Source organism: Mytilus galloprovincialis, chromosome 3 (assembly GCF_965363235.1).
Source record: "Mytilus galloprovincialis chromosome 3, xbMytGall1.hap1.1, whole genome shotgun sequence".
In the NCBI taxonomy this organism is placed as follows: domain Eukaryota; kingdom Metazoa; phylum Mollusca; class Bivalvia; order Mytilida; family Mytilidae; genus Mytilus; species Mytilus galloprovincialis.
In genome coordinates, this window is record NC_134840.1 from 35793089 (window position 1) to 35814624 (window position 21536).

Consider the following 21536-nt stretch of genomic DNA (forward strand, 5'->3'; position numbering starts at 1 on the left):
CCAAAATTAATCTTTGTTTGATTTCATCAAAAAATGAATTATTGGGGTTCTTTGATATGCCGAATTTAATCGTGTATTTAGATTCTTAATTTTTGGTCCTGTTTTCAAATTGGTCTACATTAAGGTCCAAAGGGTCCAGATTTAAACTTAGTTTGATTTTAACAAAAAATGAATTCTTGGGGTTCTTTGATATGCTGAATCTAAACATGTACTTAGATTTTTGATTATGGGTCCAGTTTTCAAGTTGGTCCAAAATTAAACTTTTAAATGTAAAGTAAATATGACTGATTAATTTTCACCTGCTCACAGTCAGGTGGCAAAAAATTTCCTGCATACTTAGGATGATCAAAACGATATGGCTCCACAATATAAATAAAATAAGGCCAGTAACAAAACTCAAAATGAAATGTATTTTTTTAATGTTGATGACAATAAAGCAACATTCATTATAACTGTAATGACATTCAGCTAACAAATCTATAACATTCATTTTAGACTCGTAATGAGGTACATGATAACAATCATACAATACCAATTATATTGGTAAAAAACAACAACAATACTGTTAAAATAAACATGTTATTTACTTTGGTTTTCATTGCTTAACAATATTAGTTTCTACCTTTATTCTCATGGCAAAAATAACGAAAAACTGTGCTGCTGTGAGCAAACTTCTATCAAATAAAATTTCAAGGTATCAGCAACACAGATTAATGTTAGAATTTCCTGATTGTTTGATCAGTTAAAGAGTTTTGGTCTTATGATGGAAATATACAAAAACTTTCCACAGTAGAAAATTTATTGTTTTGATGCTAAAATGTAAAACAAAAGGAGTTAAATCAGAGAAAATCCAAAAGCTCATTCATCTATTGGCTGTATACATTTTATGCATTGTATCTATTGTACAAACAGTAAGTAGAACATTACAGAGAATGGCAAACTTAAATGAGGCTTGATACCACAATGTCACCATCTCAGCAAGCTTTATAAGAAACCTTCTGAAGAATCAGATCCATATAACAAAAAGAAGATGTGGCACAATTGTCAGTGAGACAACTCTCCACCAGAGAAGAAATAATATAGAAGTGAACAACTCTAGGTAACCTTACAGCCTTTAACAATGAGAAACATTTATACCACATAGTTTTGTCACTTGTTAATTGATGCAGACCATATACATGACATCTTAATATCTATTGACTAATGTGTTGTTGAGTAGTTATCTTATTGATATATACCTATCATATTCATATTGAAGTCCAGGTGTAATAATTGAGTGAAGGTTGGTCAAAGTGATAAAAATGTATATGTTATCTGCAATTATTCAATCAAATATCAGCATTAATATGTATAAAAACTGAGCAATCAATAGCAAATAATTAGATCAAAAGACAAAATAAAATCAAGCTCAAAATATGATATGTAACTATATTCATATAAAAAAATTATCCTACAACTATATGTCAAGGAAGACTAAGTACAGGGCAGAAAAATGCCATGTTCATGAAATTCTCCTAGTTAAATGTGAACTCTCTTGTCCTTGAAATGTTTTAAAATTTGATGTGATTGGTTTAACTTTACAATTCTTATGTTATTGCATGGAAAGGACATAGCACAACTTGTTAATCAATCAAGGACCATAACTAATGAACAGCAACATAGGCCCGAGACCACAATTAATTCCTCTATCATTTCTTTATAACGTTTTGTCACATTAAAAAAAATTTGCCTATTCTTTTTGTCTAATTTTTTGTGTGTGTAATGTACAGTACAAGTCCAAAAATATATGCAATTTTCAGAAAAATTGCATCTGTACATCATACAAATTTGGCCAATACACATCCATACTCCTAAGGCAAGTCAAGAGATGTTCCGAAAAGTGTAAATATAACCTTTTTGCACCTGGCCTTATCACTCTTTCCTTATTAAAATCAGTTAAAATAAAACATCCAAAAGTTTATTTCAGCTCTCTTCTTTCATTTCCACCCCAGAAAAGCTAAGAAATGAATGAGAAAGGGAAAGAAAAAAAATAAAGAAAAAATACACTATAATTAAAGGGAACTATATTCGTGAACAACGAAAAGCGGGGTCATTAATTGTGGTCTTGGGCCTATTAGGGGCCAAAAACTTGACCAATTCCAATAAAACTTGGCATGATTTAAGCTTAGTGTATTATGAGTCAGTTTACAAAGTTTCAAAGCCATATGATATATATTATAGAAAATGTGGCATTTTTTATATCTCAACTTTGGTTGCTGAATTGTGACGTTGAAATAGAACAATTTCAACTTTCAAATTTTGGCTTCAAAAATCCCCAAAAAACACCAAATTGCACTTTTTAATGTCTCAATGGATAAGATATTATCTATTCAAAGTACATGATAGCATACTTAATGTATGAGACTTATAAAAATTTGACAAAAGTTAATTTTATATGTGCCTATGCCAAAAAACAGAGGTTTTCAAATGAAGTGAGGCCTTATATGAAATGTAATATTTTCCACTTACAACAATTTTCTGAAGTTGTTAAATTAAAACAAAACATTTTACATATCATAAATGTTCTTTTGATGTAAATATAAGTTTCAAATAGCATAACACATGAGTTTTACATGGTCTTAAGCAATGTCAAGCTTAAAATAACAAGTTGTCAATTTGGGCCGTTCCCTATATTTCCATATTAAATTGCATATAAATGATATTGGAGATGGAAATATGCTTCTTTTTGCTCAAATCCTTGCTGAGATATGATCAAATATGAAGCCTGGATGTTACAAGACTGTTGCTTTTAACTATATATGTAGACAGTATGGTCTGATGCAAAGTTTTTTTCAATTTACTGTTTAAAACCTGCATGAAATTTCAATCTTAAAATGCCAATATTTTAACCACCAGCCATCCAACAGAAGAAAATAAAGGTATTCTGTGAAACAGACAAGTTTAAACAACCAGTAATAAGTGCTTTTGATATAGATTCAGTGCAATCTGTTTAAAGAAATACAATTTTTAAGTGCATAGAACTTCATATTTCACTTGCTTCGTACGGACCGTTAGACCTAGACTATTAAAACAGCACATTTTGCACTCTTTTAATGCTTTTATCCACTTTTCTTTGTGTTCAGAGTTCACAAATGAGTAAAACACATGAAATAAATACCACAAACACAAATAGATATCAGAAAAAAAATGTCAGAGAAAAATTAAGGATGCTGCTTTTGCAAAAATATTGAAAAAAGTGAAAAAGCTACTTTTTGGGCATATCAGCTGAAAAGTGACTTTTTTTTACAAATTTCTATGAAATAAAAGTGGAAATCATTTCTTCTCATATAGTTTGACAAATCAATACCAATAGATCATTCAGAGAAGTTGTTAAAGTATAAATTCAAAATTTGCTGAAATGCACCTCTTAGGCCCGAGACCACAATTAATTCCTCTATCATTTCTTTATAACGTTTTGTCACATTAAAAAAAATTTGCCTATTCTTTTTGTCTAATTTTTTGTGTGTGTAATGTACAGTACAAGTCCAAAAATATATGCAATTTTCAGAAAAATTGCATCTGTACATCATACAAATTTGGCCAATACACATCCATACCCCTATAGGCAAGTCAAGAGATGTTCCGAAAAGTGTAAATATAACCTTTTTGCACCTGGCCTAATCACTCTTTCCTTATTAAAATCAGTTAAAATAAAACATCCAAAAGTTTATTTCAGCTCTCTTCTTTCATTTCCACCCCAGAAAAGCTAAGAAATGAATGAGAAAGGGAAAGAAAAAAAATAAAGAAAAAATACACTATAATTAAAGGGAACTATATTCGTGAACAACGAAAAGCGGGGTCATTAATTGTGGTCTTGGGCCAACAGAGAATTTACCTCCATTTTGTCTTCAGAAATAACATATTAATATTTCCAAATAAATAGTTAAATGGTTCTCATTTAATAGCACAGTTTGTAGCTTCTGACATATCCATCCTACATTCTATACCAAAGAAATAATTTTCTTTTTTTGGGGGGGAAAAAAACAGGTTAAATAAAACAAGAGTTCAACCTGAAACAGTCTGTTTGCATAACTGAATTTAGTAAATTTAATGACCTGGTGTAACTATAGCAAAGCAAAAGTAGACTTCTAAAGCATTTAACCAATCCTTGATAAAAAAAATGGATGTTGCCTATCAATGCCATGTTGGGATGGGTAGGTAGGTAGGGATTTTATTTTTTTGGAGTGGCCAACAACATAAGTTACATGTTTTACACCAGAAAAACGGTATTAGAGATGGATTATTTTTAAAAATTGGAAATGAGTTGTGTCATGAATTTTCCGTTAGGGTGCTTTGGTGTTTTTTTAGGTAGATATGTAGGCAATATCAAATAATTTTTTAAATTTCATTTTTGGCCTGAGGTATGATTTTTAAAAGTACATCAATGAATACAAGTTTCAATGCATTTACAGACTATTAACAATTTGATATTCTTACTAGTTAGTTGTCTCTAAGCAAACCCTATCAATATGCATAAAATTTAATACAAGTATTACATACAAAATAAATAACTCAGTTTTACTAAGTTATAATAACGAATATATTACAAAACATTTAAATACTGCTTAGAAATAAAAAAATCTTCTAACAACTTTATTCTTCTGAATTTTTATTACTCTATCAACCTTTCAATTTTGTAAAGAGTATACTAAAGACAAGGGCAAAATTTAAAATAAAAGAAGAAATAAATTTAAGAAGTTTTAGTGACTTTTAATACCAAGAGTCATAAATAACTCCAGAGGAATTATTTCCTCCATAAATGAATTGTGGATGCTCACCAACTTGATATGATGCGGGATGTATTTTTGTTCCATTATTATAGTCTGGACTAGGAGAAACAAATGATAGTGAAAATGCTTGTGATTTCACCGGGATTGGTGCCGCCAAACTTGAACTGGCAACATTATGTTCATAGTGTCCATCATATAAATGTGAAGGAATTTTATCATTTGGTGACACAGATGCTGGCGGTGTAATGTCAAATGTATCTTGCAGACTACATGAGACAGACGAGCCAGAATATGATGGCAAAGCTGAGCTTTTACTAATGACTATGTGTGGGATATGTAAGGTCAAATGGTCTTTGTGACCCTCATTTTCAGGTGGAGTCAATAAGTTCACTGGATCGTTATTCACATATGATGGACGGGTGTTACTACGGATAACAGATTCCCGGTTGGCATATAAAGTTCGTAATAAGTTTGATGCTGGAAGTGTACTACTATCATGACTATTTCCAGCCCATTGAATGGCAGACCTTTGTCTGTTGATAGCACCACCTATTGACTGCACTGTGAGATCAGTTGGAGACTTCATCCTATTATCAATACCAGTAACGGGTAAATGACGATTCATTACATCCTCCAAATCCTTTACAGAACTAGCTACTGAATTGTGGTTTATGTCATCCAAATTTTGCCAGCCTAAGTCAGAATGGTTTTCTTCCCGAATATGAGTATTTGAAGATCGTCTTGATAAATCTTCTGTCACAGAATACAATGTATTGTCACTATTTTCAGACATTTCATAGTCTTCGTTGTGATTACTTACATTTGATGTGGAGCTACATCGTTCACTTTTATCTTCATGACTTAAGTTACTATTTATTAATATAGCACAATGTCCATCAACATCATCCTGATCAACACTGTAATCTCGTTTTCTTTTTCTCGGCTTTTCAGTTTTTCGTCTAGAATATTTAAAATCTGTTTTGTTTACACTTATTTTGTCATGTAAATTGTCTGAAATAATTCTAGCAGCTTCCTCTTGACAGTCAATCAAATCATCAGGTGTCAAACAATGTTCAGTTTGACCTTTATCAAGGTCAATGTTGTCAAGTTCATCAGGTGAGTTCTGTAAGTTTTCTACTGGCTGGGATGTAGAGGAGGTCACACTTGTATCCCAGGGGTCATGTGATGGAGACTTGTGGCAAGTTAATGTGTCAGACTTGGCTTCACCTAAAATGAATATTAAATAAAATTTTAAGAACACCATTATTAACTCTGAATTTTTAAGTACTATTTATCATTGATGTACCATTACATCTGACTATGTTGTCAGTAACTAGAGGTCAGCAGGGTCAAGGCTTATTTGTTTAGTGAGTACTTCATTAACTATGGTAAACAAAGCAACAGACTGGTAAAATTTGTTCTAAAGGTATACTTTTGTTACTGGTTCATCAAAAGGATTGGCTATTATGGATAATTTTTACTCCTTAAATTATTATTGATTTTGTGTTCTGTGTAACGTGAACAAACAAAATTAACATAACTGTGATTTTTAAACCATAATAAAGACAAGTTATAGAAAATAAGTTTAAAAAATATCTAAAGGTGGAAAAGGACATTCTTCTAAGGCCTTATTCATGTTTGTGCATATAAATATTACAATAAATCATTTATTTAAAAAAAAAATATTTGCATTTACCCTTATGTTCTAAATTTAGCCATGTCTGCCATATTTTTTTTGTGACTTGAATAATCAAAACAAGTTATGTAAATGTAGATACCCTAAAATGACTCTTGTCAAATTGGTCCAGAAAGAGTTTCAGGGGAATAGATTTTTAATAAAATGCTAACAACGATGAATACAACAAGTGATGGATTTAGAAGAGAGAAAAAGAAGAGTACTTTGATATTCACAGTTGTTGCATACCTATGTCAGATCCATGTTCACTTTGATGTTCCGACTGATCTGTGGCTATATGTCCTATAGGTCCTGATGTTTGATTCTGATCCATTACACAGCTTCGATGAAGTATTCCACTATAATTAACAATATCCATTACTAATTTAATACACAAAATATGACATAAGAAATTTCCTCATGTGACATTTAAAAGATTTCTAAATGTAATGCTGTCAGGCAACATAATAACTTCATAGACATGGATAGAATATTCAAAACAGATTTCTAATTATCTCCTTTTGTCCACAAACATCATAATAATAACCCAATAGACACAACACAACACAAAATTAAAATATTTATATCTCATGTCACAATTTAATGACATAGTATAATAATAGTACCAGTCAAACAAATCAACTGCACATAGTAAGGGGAGATAATGCCAAAGATCATTTCTCACTGGTACCGGTAAGTATAAATACAAATGTACTTAAAATAAATCTAAAAAAATAACAAAGTCTAATTGGTTAGCTGGCGCGATGTAAAAATGATGTAATCAAAGAATTCAACTGTTTTTATAACTAAAAAAGAACAATGGTGTTGATTGAAAATTACATCATTCCAGGCCCTTTTGTTTTCAACATAAGGATCAACCAACTCTGGAACAGCTTTTTTAGCATCTTTTAAATAAATGTCTTTAGATAAAAATTATATATGATTTATGTCTTACCTTAGTACATATATAATGGCTAGAATGGTATGATCATCAGATGTTTTAGAACTGAACAATGTGGTAGCACACATTTGTACCCATATATATCCACCATTCTTGTTCATAAATCTGAAGTAATCTGTTAGAACTTGGCCTTTACGCATTACTGTAAAAACATATATAGACTCAAATTAGTTCCATTAACAAATTTGATAATTCTGAGAGCTGTTTAGTTACATACTATCAACACTTTCTTTCTTTTAACAAAAATATGCCCCATCTGCACTATCATTTTCTATGTTCAGTGGACTGTGAAAATGGGGTAAAATCTCTAATTTGACATTAAAATTAGAAAGATCATATCACAGGGAATGTGTTTACTAAGTTTCAAGTTGATTGGACTTCAACTTCATCAAAAACTATCTCGAACAAAAACTTTAACCTGAAGCGGGACAGATGGAAGAACGGACAAAAGAATGGATAGACGCACAGATCAGAAAACATAATGCTCATAAATGGGGCATAAAAATGACTTGTGACTAATTCATGGAGTCTTCTATTGTGAGATAAGAAATATTAATAAGAGGATTGTTTTTTGTAAGAATTTCTTGGGGGATTTTTAATGATATACGCTAGTAGCAAAAAATGCACACTAATTTCTCCTCCCCATTAAATGAGTAAATGGCTAATTAACCCTTTTACAGGCTTCCCCAAAAATATTTTCACCTAGCACAATAAAACATATCTGATGTTATTGAATTAAAAGTTTCATGGTATAGCAGTAGGTCAACTTTGGAAAAACTATTTAATGGTGTAAAGTTTTTTTATTGATATTTTCTCCTGAAAATACCTGATGATGGGAACTTACAATCTTCATGATGTTTGAGTATTCTTATAACATCTCCAGCGTGACAGAAATCGTAGAACATTCGGTTATTGGCATCATCACTATTCCAATCTGTTAACTCTGTTATCCTGCAACAAACAGAAGTTTCTGATAAAAGAATGTTCTTAAAAAGTCATTGTATATGTAAGTGAGGTAAAAAAAAAAAAACATCCCCAAAATGCATGACTAGACAGCACATGCAACAATCTCACACCTGCTTTAAAAATTATGACTGAATGTTATGTTGAAAGTCTTTGAGACTAAGGGTCTGACTACATGTATAACAAAACATACCATGATCAATGAATCATTAAAATGAGGTCAATGTCAGATTAACATAATCAGATGAATGTGCTTCTTTTGAAATCATTTTATACATCAAATAAGTTTAATTGACCTATATCTTGTCCTATTTGAGTATCTAACCAGGCTTAGCTAACATAGATCAATGAATAATGTACACAGTCAAATATTTATAGTAACTGATAGACTAACTTATCACAAACATGTTATGTTGCAATGATTTTGTATACTAAAGCTTTACACGAAAGGTGTTGTTGAAATTCTTGAAATGAATGAACAATTTATTAAAATTTCATCAAAATCTGCAAAGAAAAGCAGAAACAACTTCAGAAAGTTTACAATACATTCTTGTCATCAAACTCTTTTCATTTGGAGTGCCATAATTTCCATAAATATTTAGATGTGCATAACAAAAATAAATGAACAATGATGATGCATCAATTGGCTCCTTTGCTAACAACTTACATTGTATCACAGTATATGATTTTTAAGTTTGGAGACAGCCTCATTATGAATGTGTCACTTTCTATCCTGAGTTCTGTGATGGTGGGAGGTGGTAGTGCTATAGCAATGCCAACCAATCCTAAATACTGTGTTGTAGATTTTCTGTTCAGGTTAAAACACATCTGGGGACGAAAATGGGCAGTTACATATACCACCTGAAAAAAAAACCAGAGAGTAGAAGCAGGTCTATGCATTCCATGGTTTTTAGTTATATCAAAATGTTAAACTGACTATAAATGTTTATAGTAAAAAATAATTAAAAAATCAAATTGTCGCACAAATACAACAAACGTTTTCCCTGTAATTTTGTTGTTGTAGTTGGTTGGTGCTGCCAATTCTTTTTTCCATTTACTGTTTATAGCCTAAATCAAGCAGTTATGACTTAAATGGTACCAATTTTCTGCACCAGATGCACATTTCAACAGTCGATGTCTCTTCAGTGATGCTCTTCTCTTTTGAATTGTTTCACATTTTGTCATCTCATTGCCTTTTATATGGGTTTTGTTCACTGTAAAAAGGTGCACAGTGACCAATTTTTTTTTAAATACTCCTTTGATCTTTGGTGAATATTTATCTCATTGGCAGTCATGCATCTTTCTACAACACATTCAACAATTTATTTATCAGCGGTGAATATCTCAAAAAAATTTAAAATAAATCAATACCCTATATCCAGAAGTTCTGACATGAACACCTCTTTTTGTAAGTGTAGATTTCATTCTCAAACAAAATGTTCTTTCTAGTGGTCTGTCAGGATTAGGTATCATATATGCAACTGAAATTACATTATATTCAATGTTATTAATATCAATATGACTTATCTCCCCTTACCCAAAAATTATAATGACCAAAACTGATAGTAAACGTCTAATTAAAAATCTTATTGGAAGAGAATAAACAAGAATGTGTCCATAGTACACGAATGCCCCACTCCCACTATCATTTTCTATGTTTAGTGGACCGTGAAATTGGGGTCAAAACTTTAATTTGGAATTAAAATTAGAAAGATCATATCATAGGGAAAATGTGTACTAAGTTTCAAGTTGATGTAACTTTAACTTCATCAAAAACTACCTTGACCAAAAACTTTAACCTGAACTTTGCACTATCATTTTCTATGTTCAGTGGACCATGAAATTGGGGTCAAAACTATAATTTGGCATTAAAATTAGAAAGATCATATCATGGGGAACATGTGTATTAAGTTTCAAGTTGATTGGACTTCAGCTTCATCAAAAACTACCTCGACCAAAAACTTTAACCGGAGGGACGGACGGACGGACGAACGGAGGCACAGACCAGAAAACATAATGCCCCTCTACTATCGTAGGTGGGGCATAAAAAGTAAAATTCTATACTTAGCTAGACTTTCCAATTGAAGCGTTAAGGATGAATGAACAAAGGAACATGTATATCATTATACACAGCTCACTATTGCTCTCTTAGTACATTAACTAGTTTGTAACCTATCGTTTGACATGTCTTTACTTTTTTCAAAATATAAAAAAAGAAGATATGGTATGATTGCAAATGATACAACTCTCCACAAGAGACCAAATGATACAGAGTTTAACGACTATAGGCCACAGTAAAGCCTTTAATAATGAGCAAAGCCCCTACCAAATAGTCAGCTATAAAAGGCCCCGAAATGACAAATGTAAAACAATTCAAACAAAAAAGGTCATTACCAGGAAAGTGTGTAAGCTCTGTATGCTTTAGAAAGGAGTGCAATATCCCAAGGTAAGGTGAAGTTCTGGTTGTATCTCATTTTGGGCTCTGTATTTATTTGCTGGGAAAATTAGCTTCTTCTTCTAGTTCTGATTAAATTTTTGAATTTCCCTGTATTGGATGGGGTATGTACTGTTTAATCGTCAGGATTTTTGTAATATGTTTGGTTGATAATAAACTCATCATAGATACCAGGACTAAATTTTGTACATACGCTAGACATGCGTTTCGTCTACAAAAGACTCATCAGTGACGCTCAAATTTAAAAAAGTTAAAAAGGCCAAATAAAGTATGATGACTGATTTTTGTCTATTCCTCATTTTCCTTTTGGCCATGATATTGTCTGTTTTTCATTTTACTGCCCATGGTACTTTCTCACTCCTTTTTATTAGTGTATATTTCCACTTTAAAGAGGTGCTGTTGAGTTGGACTGCTAATGAACATTCTGTCGCTAAAAGTTTTTTTATGGCTTTTCATTAATGAATTGGTAAATTTTCTCTTACTAGAAAACATTAAAAACACTTTGGCCATAATATTTTGTTCTTTTTAACAGAGTTTAATCAAAGAAGCTCCTATGAACATAGTAAGAAGAAAAGGACAATGGCAATCTATTTATGGCATCGATGTATAGAAGATTCTAAATCATAACAGAGTTTACATATACTCTTAATTCAGAAATTATTGCGATGTCTCTGTTATTGCGAAAAATGCACATTTAAGTCTAAAATTACGAAATAGCAATAATAAATGCACGAAATAATTTCTGAATTTACAGTAGTCAAAACTACTATAAAGATCGGATATATTATTCTAAAACCTGTAATTTGCCTATTGTAGAAATACTTTTGCATTTCAAACCTAAAGTTCACCTATGTTCACCTATCTAATAAGGTCATGTAGCTTTCTGTGGTTCCATGTTTTTCTTATATAGAGGGTTGACTATATATGTATGTAATAATTGAAGGTAGAATAAGTAATATATTACCTCTATCAGGATTGGATGGAGACATTGGACGAGGTGTTGATGGTGCTGATCCCTCATCTGATGTAGAACCTGGTGATGGAGCACTACTGACAACTGAAAAACAAACAAACCATCATTCAACCATAGAAATAATCAACATTTGGACTTTACTGAGAAGTGTTGTGTTTACACTGATCCATAATCATATGGAGAAGGTTTAAATCCAAAATAGACCAAAACGTTTTTTAATTACAAATATATAACTTAATTAAAACATGGAAAATTATTTATCTATCAACAAAAAAAAAATGGTTGTCTGGTATAAGCATAGGGGTCTGTCTCAAACTTATACTGAGGTGTAACTTTTTGCTGCACCTTAAAAACCCAAGTGTGACATTGAGATGAAGAACTTCAATAAAATTGTTGATATTTTGCAACAGATTCAATATCTAGTAACATTGACATCAATTGCTACAGTTTTCTAACTTTATTCACTATTTGCATTCTTAGAGTGGTGAACAACAAAGAATCATTATTTACAAAGATGTACTCAAGGCAAATGGCAGACAGGACAGGCTTATATATGAATGTATGTACTAATTGCACGGATTAGACAAATCTCAACAGGTGCTGTAAATATTCAGACTTATACATTTAAATATGCTCCGAAGTTGCAAACATGATAACACACAGAACTTGAACAAATTTCAATGAAATATGATAATTCTTTGTGCATCAGTCCACAAATGAAAGGACATAGCTTTGACATTTTGTCATGCTAGATATCAATACATGTATAAGCTTCATTATGATCTGGCTGTTAGGAAATCGTCTTGAAATTTGATTTCACATTACAACCCTAAATGCAACATTAAATTTTACAATCACCAAACAAAAAAACTGTTAATATCAGGAAAATCCTCCTTTTGATTTGAATGAAATTGTATAATATACAAAAGAATAATTTTCATTCGACAGCTTTATTTTCAAATTTTTAAATATTATCAGTCACCACACACAGGTGAGTTATGCATAACATAATTATTCATAAAACGTGCATTTTGATGTACTTTTATATTTCTATCTCTTCCCCCTCTTATCCATTACAAGCAAATTATTTCAACAATAAATTCAATTTCATTGACTAGGAAACATAAAACAAGCACAAAATGTATTTATGTCAAAATATAAAAAGAAGTGGACACATTATAAATTCTATTACTCAGGTGTTCAACACCATTATGTCAGAATTCTGAGGCTTCTCAATAAATTCCTCGGAAGTAATTTTTTATATGTTTCCTGTAATATTTAATCCTTTGTCATATAGAACGACAATATGAATTCAATGAAGCATAATAGCTAACTTTTACTGATTAATAACACAAACATATATGTACATTTTGTCCCTTTTGAAGATGAGCAAATGTGTGTTTCTTTTTTAGAAAATGACAAAATTGACATCAAATGTACTGAATAATCCCAGGAAGTTGTCAAAGAAAATAGAATAAGAGTAATCAAAGAGTTTGTAAATACCTGTTGTTTTACCTGACTATCAAACCTTTGATGTTCATATTTAACCGATCAGTATATGTCAGTCTGCTCATTATAACATGTTCACATTCTTAAAATTACAAATTTTACTACCAAAACATTCATTTATTTTGTCAATTTTTAAGAATTACAGATTTTATAGTGGTCACTTTCATACTTAATTGGCCATTTTTAAATTAACATACATCTAAATAAAAAACAATATTCATCCAAAATTAGTCATACGTTATCATATATCTAAAATTGTAATTGCCATAAAAAGAAGAGCAGATCTACAATATTATTTCAAATTTATAAAATATATTCCTAACATTTTGATGCACTTGGTTTTTGTAGTTAAAAATCATTCAATTGGTTGTGTTTTTGTAATTCCTGCATCAATTTTAGATCTTCTATTATTTTTTCTCAAAATAAATTCCCATGGGCTTTCTCTGCAAATAATATTGCATAGCACTTTAACTGTCATTCCTGATATCCCAGTATTTCAGTAGAACAGAGGAGCAAACATGAAGAAGTGCGTGACAAAACGACTATTATTTTAGTAAAAAGATAAACATGAATTTGAAAAGACAAATGTGAAAATCATCAAATTACAGAAACTTATATACCCCTTTTAATATTTCACCACAATTGGAGGAAACCAATCCAATAGAACAGGATCTAAGTTGGACAAAAGCATGCAAAACAAAAGTAAAACTATAGACTCAAACTTGGTAGATTTAAAAAAAAAAAGCATGGAATAAACTAGAAACTTGAAATTTGATTTTAAAAAATATATTACATGTTCCCCATATATACAAAAAATATTCTTTTTCTGAAAACCAATTTAAGAAAAAGTAATCAGGGGTTCAAAAAATCTATTATAAACTGTGATTTTACTGGTGAAAAGCAGATCACCCATTATGATGCTTATGAAGGACATGCATTTTTTTCTTCTAGGAATTTTAATAAGTCTTAGTAAGTTTATGATTCATGATAAAATCAATTCATTGGAAAAAAATCTGAATGCTATCCGTAAATTCTCATTTCACATATACATGTACATGCCCTGTATTACATCATTTCAAGATCTAAAAAAAGCTAGCAGTGATTTAGTGAAATATTGTGAAATTGTGTTAGTCCTAGTCATAATTAGGTCTAAGGAAACCAACTAGACAATATTTGTAGTTTATATGTAACCACTTATTTACAACTAAAAACTGAAAATGGACAAATGTTATAAAATAGATCATACAAGTCTTCCATTTGCCAAGTCGGAAACCAGGTTGAAATAGAAAAAAAGAATCGAAGCTCTTTGTTAGAGAAGGCGATAAATGCTTACTGTAATGTTTACTATAGTGACAAAAATTTTAAAAGTTAATAGAAACAAACAAAATTACAATTTTCTTCTCAATTATGAAGTGTTATATTTTGAAAACACCATTTGCATAAGTTTTCAATTTATTTAGTACATAGTTAAGCAGAACAATTAGATATCAAGTCGACGACATGGGTATCTTTCAAGTTGGATGTAGAAAATGCATAACCTACGATTTTTTAATTTTTTTTACCACGGACGGAAAACATATCAATCTATTAGTTCAGTAATTTTCGTGTCTGCCCTTCCATTATGTGACTCAAGAAAAAATTCCAAGAAATGGATTACAATTGTATCGAAAAGAGAAAATCGAGTGCACCTTTTTATGTTCGGGCGTGTTTGAGTTGAATATTTTGTCTTGATATCATACAAAGCAAGAATATTTCATACATCGTCTCGCTCCAGATTCTATCATTTTTATATATCAAAGCTACAGGTTGACTTTATAACATAAAAAAATCACAGTACTAAAAGATGAAATATATGGGTCAAGTGAAATACCTATCTAATGAATCACAAAAACAGAGTAGGTGTGTTCGAATAGCTATTTTTTTACTGAAAGTACTTGACGACAGTCTTTCAAGTTGGATGATGAAAATGCATATCTTCGAAAAATTATAATTTTTTGTGTGTGAAAACTAGGGTTTATAGTCTTCAACCACTAAAAAAATCTAGTCTGCCCTTCCAGGAAATATTTAATTAGAATTTTTTTTAAATGTTTATGAATTTTCGAAAATTCCACCTGACAACCGATCGGACAAGTTTTAAGTTAAATCAATGCAGACAAGATCATTAACTAATGCTCATTAGCTAGTTAATACATTTGTCTTTTAAAATACAACTGACATATAAGGATCGTAATGGTGCAATGTGGATAAATTTATCGGTTGCCGAGAGCAAAATTGGCAGCGCGTCATCCCTACAATGGCTTCCATTTCTACGATTGTGAAAAAGAACTGGCGTAATGGGGAGATAATTTTGACTTAGTAGAGTCCTGACTGTGCCTGTTTAACCTGAATGGACCTTTGTTAAATAATAGTGGTCATGTTGGTTTATCAGTAGGAACTCAAGGAATAAATTTTAAACAAGGTACACTAAAAAGGATTGTTACCAAGTTTGGCTTCAATTTCAAAGGTGACAATTGATATAGCACAGACTCGAAGCAATTGCTCCAAATGGCTCTATGATAAGGAAATTTAAAAAAAAAATAATTAGCTTTTGTAGACAAAAGTCATGTTAATTGCACTCATTCCAAAATAATCATCAAAATATTGGCCTTCTTTTACTTTAGGGGTCCTGACACTTTTGGACTTTACTTTAGGGGTCCCGGTCCATAAAAGTTTGGGGTATGTAATTCTATAAAAAGATTAGTTCCCTATATACCTGTTCTAAGTGTATTTAATTTTTAGATTAATTATCCAATCTTTTTGCTGTTTTAAGATGCATTTGCCTATAATTTAATTTTGGATGAAACGCGTCTTCTGATTGGCCGACGTTATTTTGTTATCAGACCAAAGACATAATTTAGTCATGTGACCGTGACATCATCAACGTTTTTTCAAGGTTTTCTATGGTTTAAAATGGAATTTAGAATTAAATTATAAGAAATGATTGTAATATTTTTTCTGTCTATTCGAAATAACATAAAAAATGTGTACATATATTGTGGGACCCTCCATTTTTCAACAGTAATGTCGGGACCCCTAAAGTAAAGGAAGGCCAAAATATTTTCTTTTTCTCAGGACACCAGAATTTATAAATTTTCTCAACCTTCCACTCTACCCTAGTACTCTTTAAAAATAGGCTGCTATGTGTAAGTGATAAACTAGTACATATTTTCAAATACATGTATATTTAAAACTAACCGTTTTGAAAGCCTAATCCAAGATATTCAGCCAGTTCATTGTGGTCTGCATGATGAACATAGTCAAAAATACTGCTACCAGTCATCTCAACCTGAAATTAGAAAAATACAAATTATAACTTATGGAAGCACATTTATGATCTCCAAAAAATAAAAAAATATCCATAGATTTTTTATCACAAATTTAATCTGTGATAAGCTCTTAATTCTGTTTACAAATTTATATTAAAAGTTATGGATAGAGCTAATATTGAAAGCTCTTCTTCTGTATATTGAAGAATATGTTTAGAATCAGCGCTTCTTAAAAACTCTTCTGTATACTGCCATCATAAGTTATTTGAACTAGAGCTTGAAGAAGGCAAATACACATACAATATTGAAGTTAAGACATCTAGACCGCACCAAGCATTTTTTTATATGAGGCAAAATTGTTATTGGGTAATTTTAGTTTCATCCTAACAAATATTCTTATAATCATATTATCAGTCATATAATAGGCAGAGAGTTTTACAAAAATTTCACATGACAGGAGGACTAACTACGAGTATTCCAGTTTATGTACCATAACCTGGTTATTATCTATCTAAATGGCCTTTGTGTAATTGTTTCAGCATAGAACATTTTGTCTTTCGTCGTCAGTGCCACATGGATATTCAAATGTTCACAAATGTAACTTATAAGATAAACTACTGCAGATTCAAATATAAATGCAATCTTTTTGTTAATTAAAAACATATAACAAACAGTGTAATGAATTTTTATTTTTGCTAGTAACATTATGGTAAAATATGTATGGGCATTGCTTCAATTAATCATTTACTATTGTTCGTTGTTGAAGATTTGCATTAATAATTGCACTAATTTAATTCTGCAGTTACAGTAATTAATAGCATTGCACAATCATAATGCATAATGAAAACTTGTGTGACAAGGTTGAATTTAAATCAGTCTTTTTGAACAAACATATATCAACAATATGACAGTGCTGTAAAGACAGAGGGCAACAAAAGTGAAGTGAATTCTGCATGTAATCAATGTTTGTTTTACACTGTATTATAAACACCTTATCATGTGGGGCAACCTTGGTAAAAGGCTTTAAATAAGGTGCTTTGTAAATAAGTTGATGTAAGGTATATCTAATTATAAGACACATGTGCTATATATAGTCTTGGTTAAGTCCAACTTCATTCATAACCATGACAATATTAACACACTACATGACATATTTTAGACTCATCTGACATATGTTTTCTTTGTCAACTTGTCCGCAATAATTATAAACACTAATTATTTTATTAATTATACTGTAATAAATCTAGTTAATCATAATAAATCTTACACACAGATATGAGGAAATAAATGTCTTCACCACAGAGTAGTTTGTCTTCTAACAAAAACATCTTAAATCTAATTGGTTTACTAAGCTGACTTTAATTTGACCAAATGTAAAATGCAATATTTAGATGGATGTCAAGGGCAGTTGTGCTCATTTAGAAAAAAAATTTAAGAATAAATAAACAATTAAAAGCAAACCTTTACATTTAAATCATAAATTATGCAAATGAGTACTTGAGAACCTTTTTGAAAAGGAAAAAAATGCAGAGCAAACCTGCAATTGTTGACAATGTCTGAAACTTTTATGAGACAAACTAAAATGATCTATCCACTGTTAAAGTTTCTGTTTATCTATGATACAATAAATGCTATATTGACACCATATAAGGAAGATGAGGTCAGATGAACTGTGTCTATAAGACATCTAGATCTTGAGAGGATCCAATATACCAACACATGAGAATTGCTCATGATAAAACAACAAGCACATTTTAATAAGCAGTCACTGAACCATGAAAATGAGGTCAGGGACAAGGGATATAAGACAGATGGAAACTTCGTAACATATGTTTTCCATATACATTGTACTTGTACAATGTTACTAAGCATCCAGGTCCCCTTCCTCCCAAAATATAATGCTTTATACACATCATTAATTTAAAAGCTATCGAATAAGAATCCCTTTTCTTAAGCATCCTGCAACTTTTATCGCAGACAGACAAAAAATTAACCACAAAGTTTGATTAAGATATTCTAATGAATATTCAAGCAGTTTATATGAAAATGGTTTGTGGTTTTCATAGAAAGTAAAAAGAAAAAAGTTTAAGGGGACAAACCCAAAGAGATGGTGATAGTTCTTTTGGCACAAAACGCAAGGTTAGAGAAAGTATGAATGCTGATCTTGCAACCTGCTTTTACATCTTTGATGATTAATCTTATACTGCAAAAAAACTAAAATATATCATACAAAATCTTATGTTACTGACATTCATTTTATTAGGACTGACAGGTCACAAGTATTAGATTCTACAAGGCATAATTTAATTTTAATAGTTATGTCATTTTAGCTATGAAAGTCTAAGAAAATATATCCCATGTGTCTACTTAAGTTGTTTTAATCAGTTCCCTGTAAAGTGAGTAATCTCAGGCCAATATTTCCTGTCTACTGTAATATTTAAGATGTGTGTTTTTCTGAAGTCCTGACCTGAGGTAGGACCATGTCCATTTAAAGACCACTTTCGAATTTGTTGCATTTTCATCAAAAAATTTGGTTTTAGTGAACATTATTTGTGCAAATAGGAGCATTGTCACTTCCTTCCCATGTTGAGTGAGCTGTTTTGTTGCTATATTGCACAAATTACATTCTAAAAGAATAGCTCAAGAGTATAGTGCTCAAGTATCTACAGAACAAGCATTATTTCTAGTATATTCTGCATAAAGCTGATCATGAAGACGCTTGATGAACGTTAATAGTGCATGGATACAGGTAGTCTCCTCTTTCTGGTAAATGAATTCATAAAGGCGTTCATAATTGAAGGAAATTTTCAGATGAAGGACATATCTTGAAATTGGTCTATTCTAACTGTCAATATGTTGGTTTGTTTGAGGTAACATTTCCTTCACAGTTGTTGGTCAGTTGAGTCACATATTAGTCACAAACCGGAGTAATCCAACAACATATCATTACATGAATAAAAACATATGTCATATAATACAAATAAGCAAAAGAAATTTTACGTTATTCTAGACATCTACATTAATCCAAAAGGAACCATTACAGTGGCTGATGTCTGTAAAGTTGTTTTTTTTTTTTACTGTTGTTGACTTTTGTTAACTATCCATTTACTGAAGGGGTGGTCGGAGGTCCTGATCCTGAAATTTAAATCTGACATCCCGAAATTCTTAAAAAAAGAATTCACGGATCCATAAAGGATCAATCCCGAAATCCCAAGCTAAAAAACACCCTATCCTGACGTCCCAAAAAAAGGTCCTGCTCCCTCTCTTTACTTGCATCCATAGGAGGATCCAGCCCCCCTCCCTTTTCATGGGAAAAATTTGGTTGATTAGGTCAACCAGAGGGCCCCCCCCTTATGAAAAGTTCTGGATCTGCCACTGGCATCTTAAACATTTTACATTTACAACTATGAATGTAATTTACAGCTAACCCTACAATATCAGTCTCTACATATTCAGGGTGGTCTGAGAGTTGGAACACAAAATTTTGTGGAATTTTATTTTTTCAAAATCACTTCACCTTTTTTTAAAGCTGGAATGACCCCCTCCCTTTTAATAAATGCTGCTCTCAATTAAGAAATTGCTTTACCTGTGCCTGTGTATTTCTGGATCTCTTGCACTGTGGCATCAAAAAGTTTTTGAGACATCACAGGTTGGCCTGTTGTGTCCAGTAATGGTCAATAATAAGCAGTGGCGGATCCAGAGGGGCGTAGAGGGCGTATGCCCCCCTTTTGCTTGCATTTTTTTTTTTTTTGGGGGGGGGGGGGGGTAGAAATGAATAGACTTTGTGAACTTTGCCATTTCCCGTGTATTTAATCAATCGTTATGCGGCAATTTTTTACATATTATGATATTTTTCACTCTTAATTACTGTAATATATTATTGATCATGGTAAAGTCATGTAATTTGCTACGGTGGAGTTGACCAGTGCGTAGAAAAAACGTCACCCAGTCATTTTGAAATTCAAATTACAGTAACACATTGCTAAGGCTGAGGATGACAAGCATGACACTTTCAAAGTGACAAAAGATTAAGCAAGAACGTATATGGACTTCTATTTCACAATTCCACCGAACAGAAAGTAAATAAGCCATTACACTCTAAGGAAAGAGTATACAGCAATATTATTTAACTCGTGTTGGTCGTATTGTAAATTTCATATAATAGCCCGGTGTACATCTTGTTTACAACAAGAAATCTGCTAGGTTACGCTAACTAACCATACCGTTTTGAACAAACGACAATTTTCCATGACCATTTTTTACTGACAAGTCCCATATCAAATATACTAGTACATAATTTTGGATCCATCCAATCATTTTATAATCGACAATTAATGGGGAGAACACAGCATTTATATGTCTAACCCTTACACTTAAACTATAGAATATACATGACTCACATCAGGAATAAATAAAAAAAAGTGCATCATTTACACTCATTCTATGTTTTTTAACCAAAAAAAGGTCCAAAATTTTTTTGCCTCGCTCCGCTCCGCTAAGTTTAAAGAAGATTAGATACTTCGCCCCCCCTTTCGAAAATCCTGGGTCCACCCCTGATAAAGTGTATTCACAGTCACATAATTTTGTCTTTTGATGGACTATGGTCTCATTAAATTTTGTAGTCATTCCACATCTCTTTATTAAACATGGATCAGTGTAATTTGAAAAATGTTAACATTTCTTATATAACCAAATACTGAACTGTAAATCTATAATACAGATACGGTTAATTTGTTTGCTTCTTTGTTGGGGAATTATCATCAGCTTATTCTGTAGAGAAAAACTTATTTTACAAAAATTGTTAATGCAATAAAAACAGTAACCAAACAATTCAGCTATATGTATATAAATAGGTAAACATGCTTGTATGTTTCTGAATTTGACACCACTGTAAGAATATTTTTAACTGACTTGAAACTTCAAAAT

General features: G+C 31.3%; 1 protein-coding gene across 1 annotated transcript in view; it reads right to left on the reverse strand.

Annotated features, from left to right (window-relative positions):
- Positions 1-402: 402 nt before the first annotated feature.
- LOC143067810 (protein trachealess-like) overlaps positions 403-21536 on the reverse strand; it is a 60298-nt gene continuing 39164 nt past the window's right edge. Inside the window, exons 5-12 of the mRNA XM_076241371.1 lie at positions 16540-16630; positions 11788-11880; positions 9740-9849; positions 9036-9229; positions 8250-8356; positions 7400-7547; positions 6694-6803; positions 403-5996 (exon numbers count right to left, since the gene is read on the reverse strand). Coding sequence (XP_076097486.1) covers positions 4750-5996; positions 6694-6803; positions 7400-7547; positions 8250-8356; positions 9036-9229; positions 9740-9849; positions 11788-11880; positions 16540-16630 — 2100 coding nt within the window. The 3' untranslated portion in view covers positions 403-4749. The remainder of the gene's footprint in view (positions 5997-6693; positions 6804-7399; positions 7548-8249; positions 8357-9035; positions 9230-9739; positions 9850-11787; positions 11881-16539; positions 16631-21536) is intronic.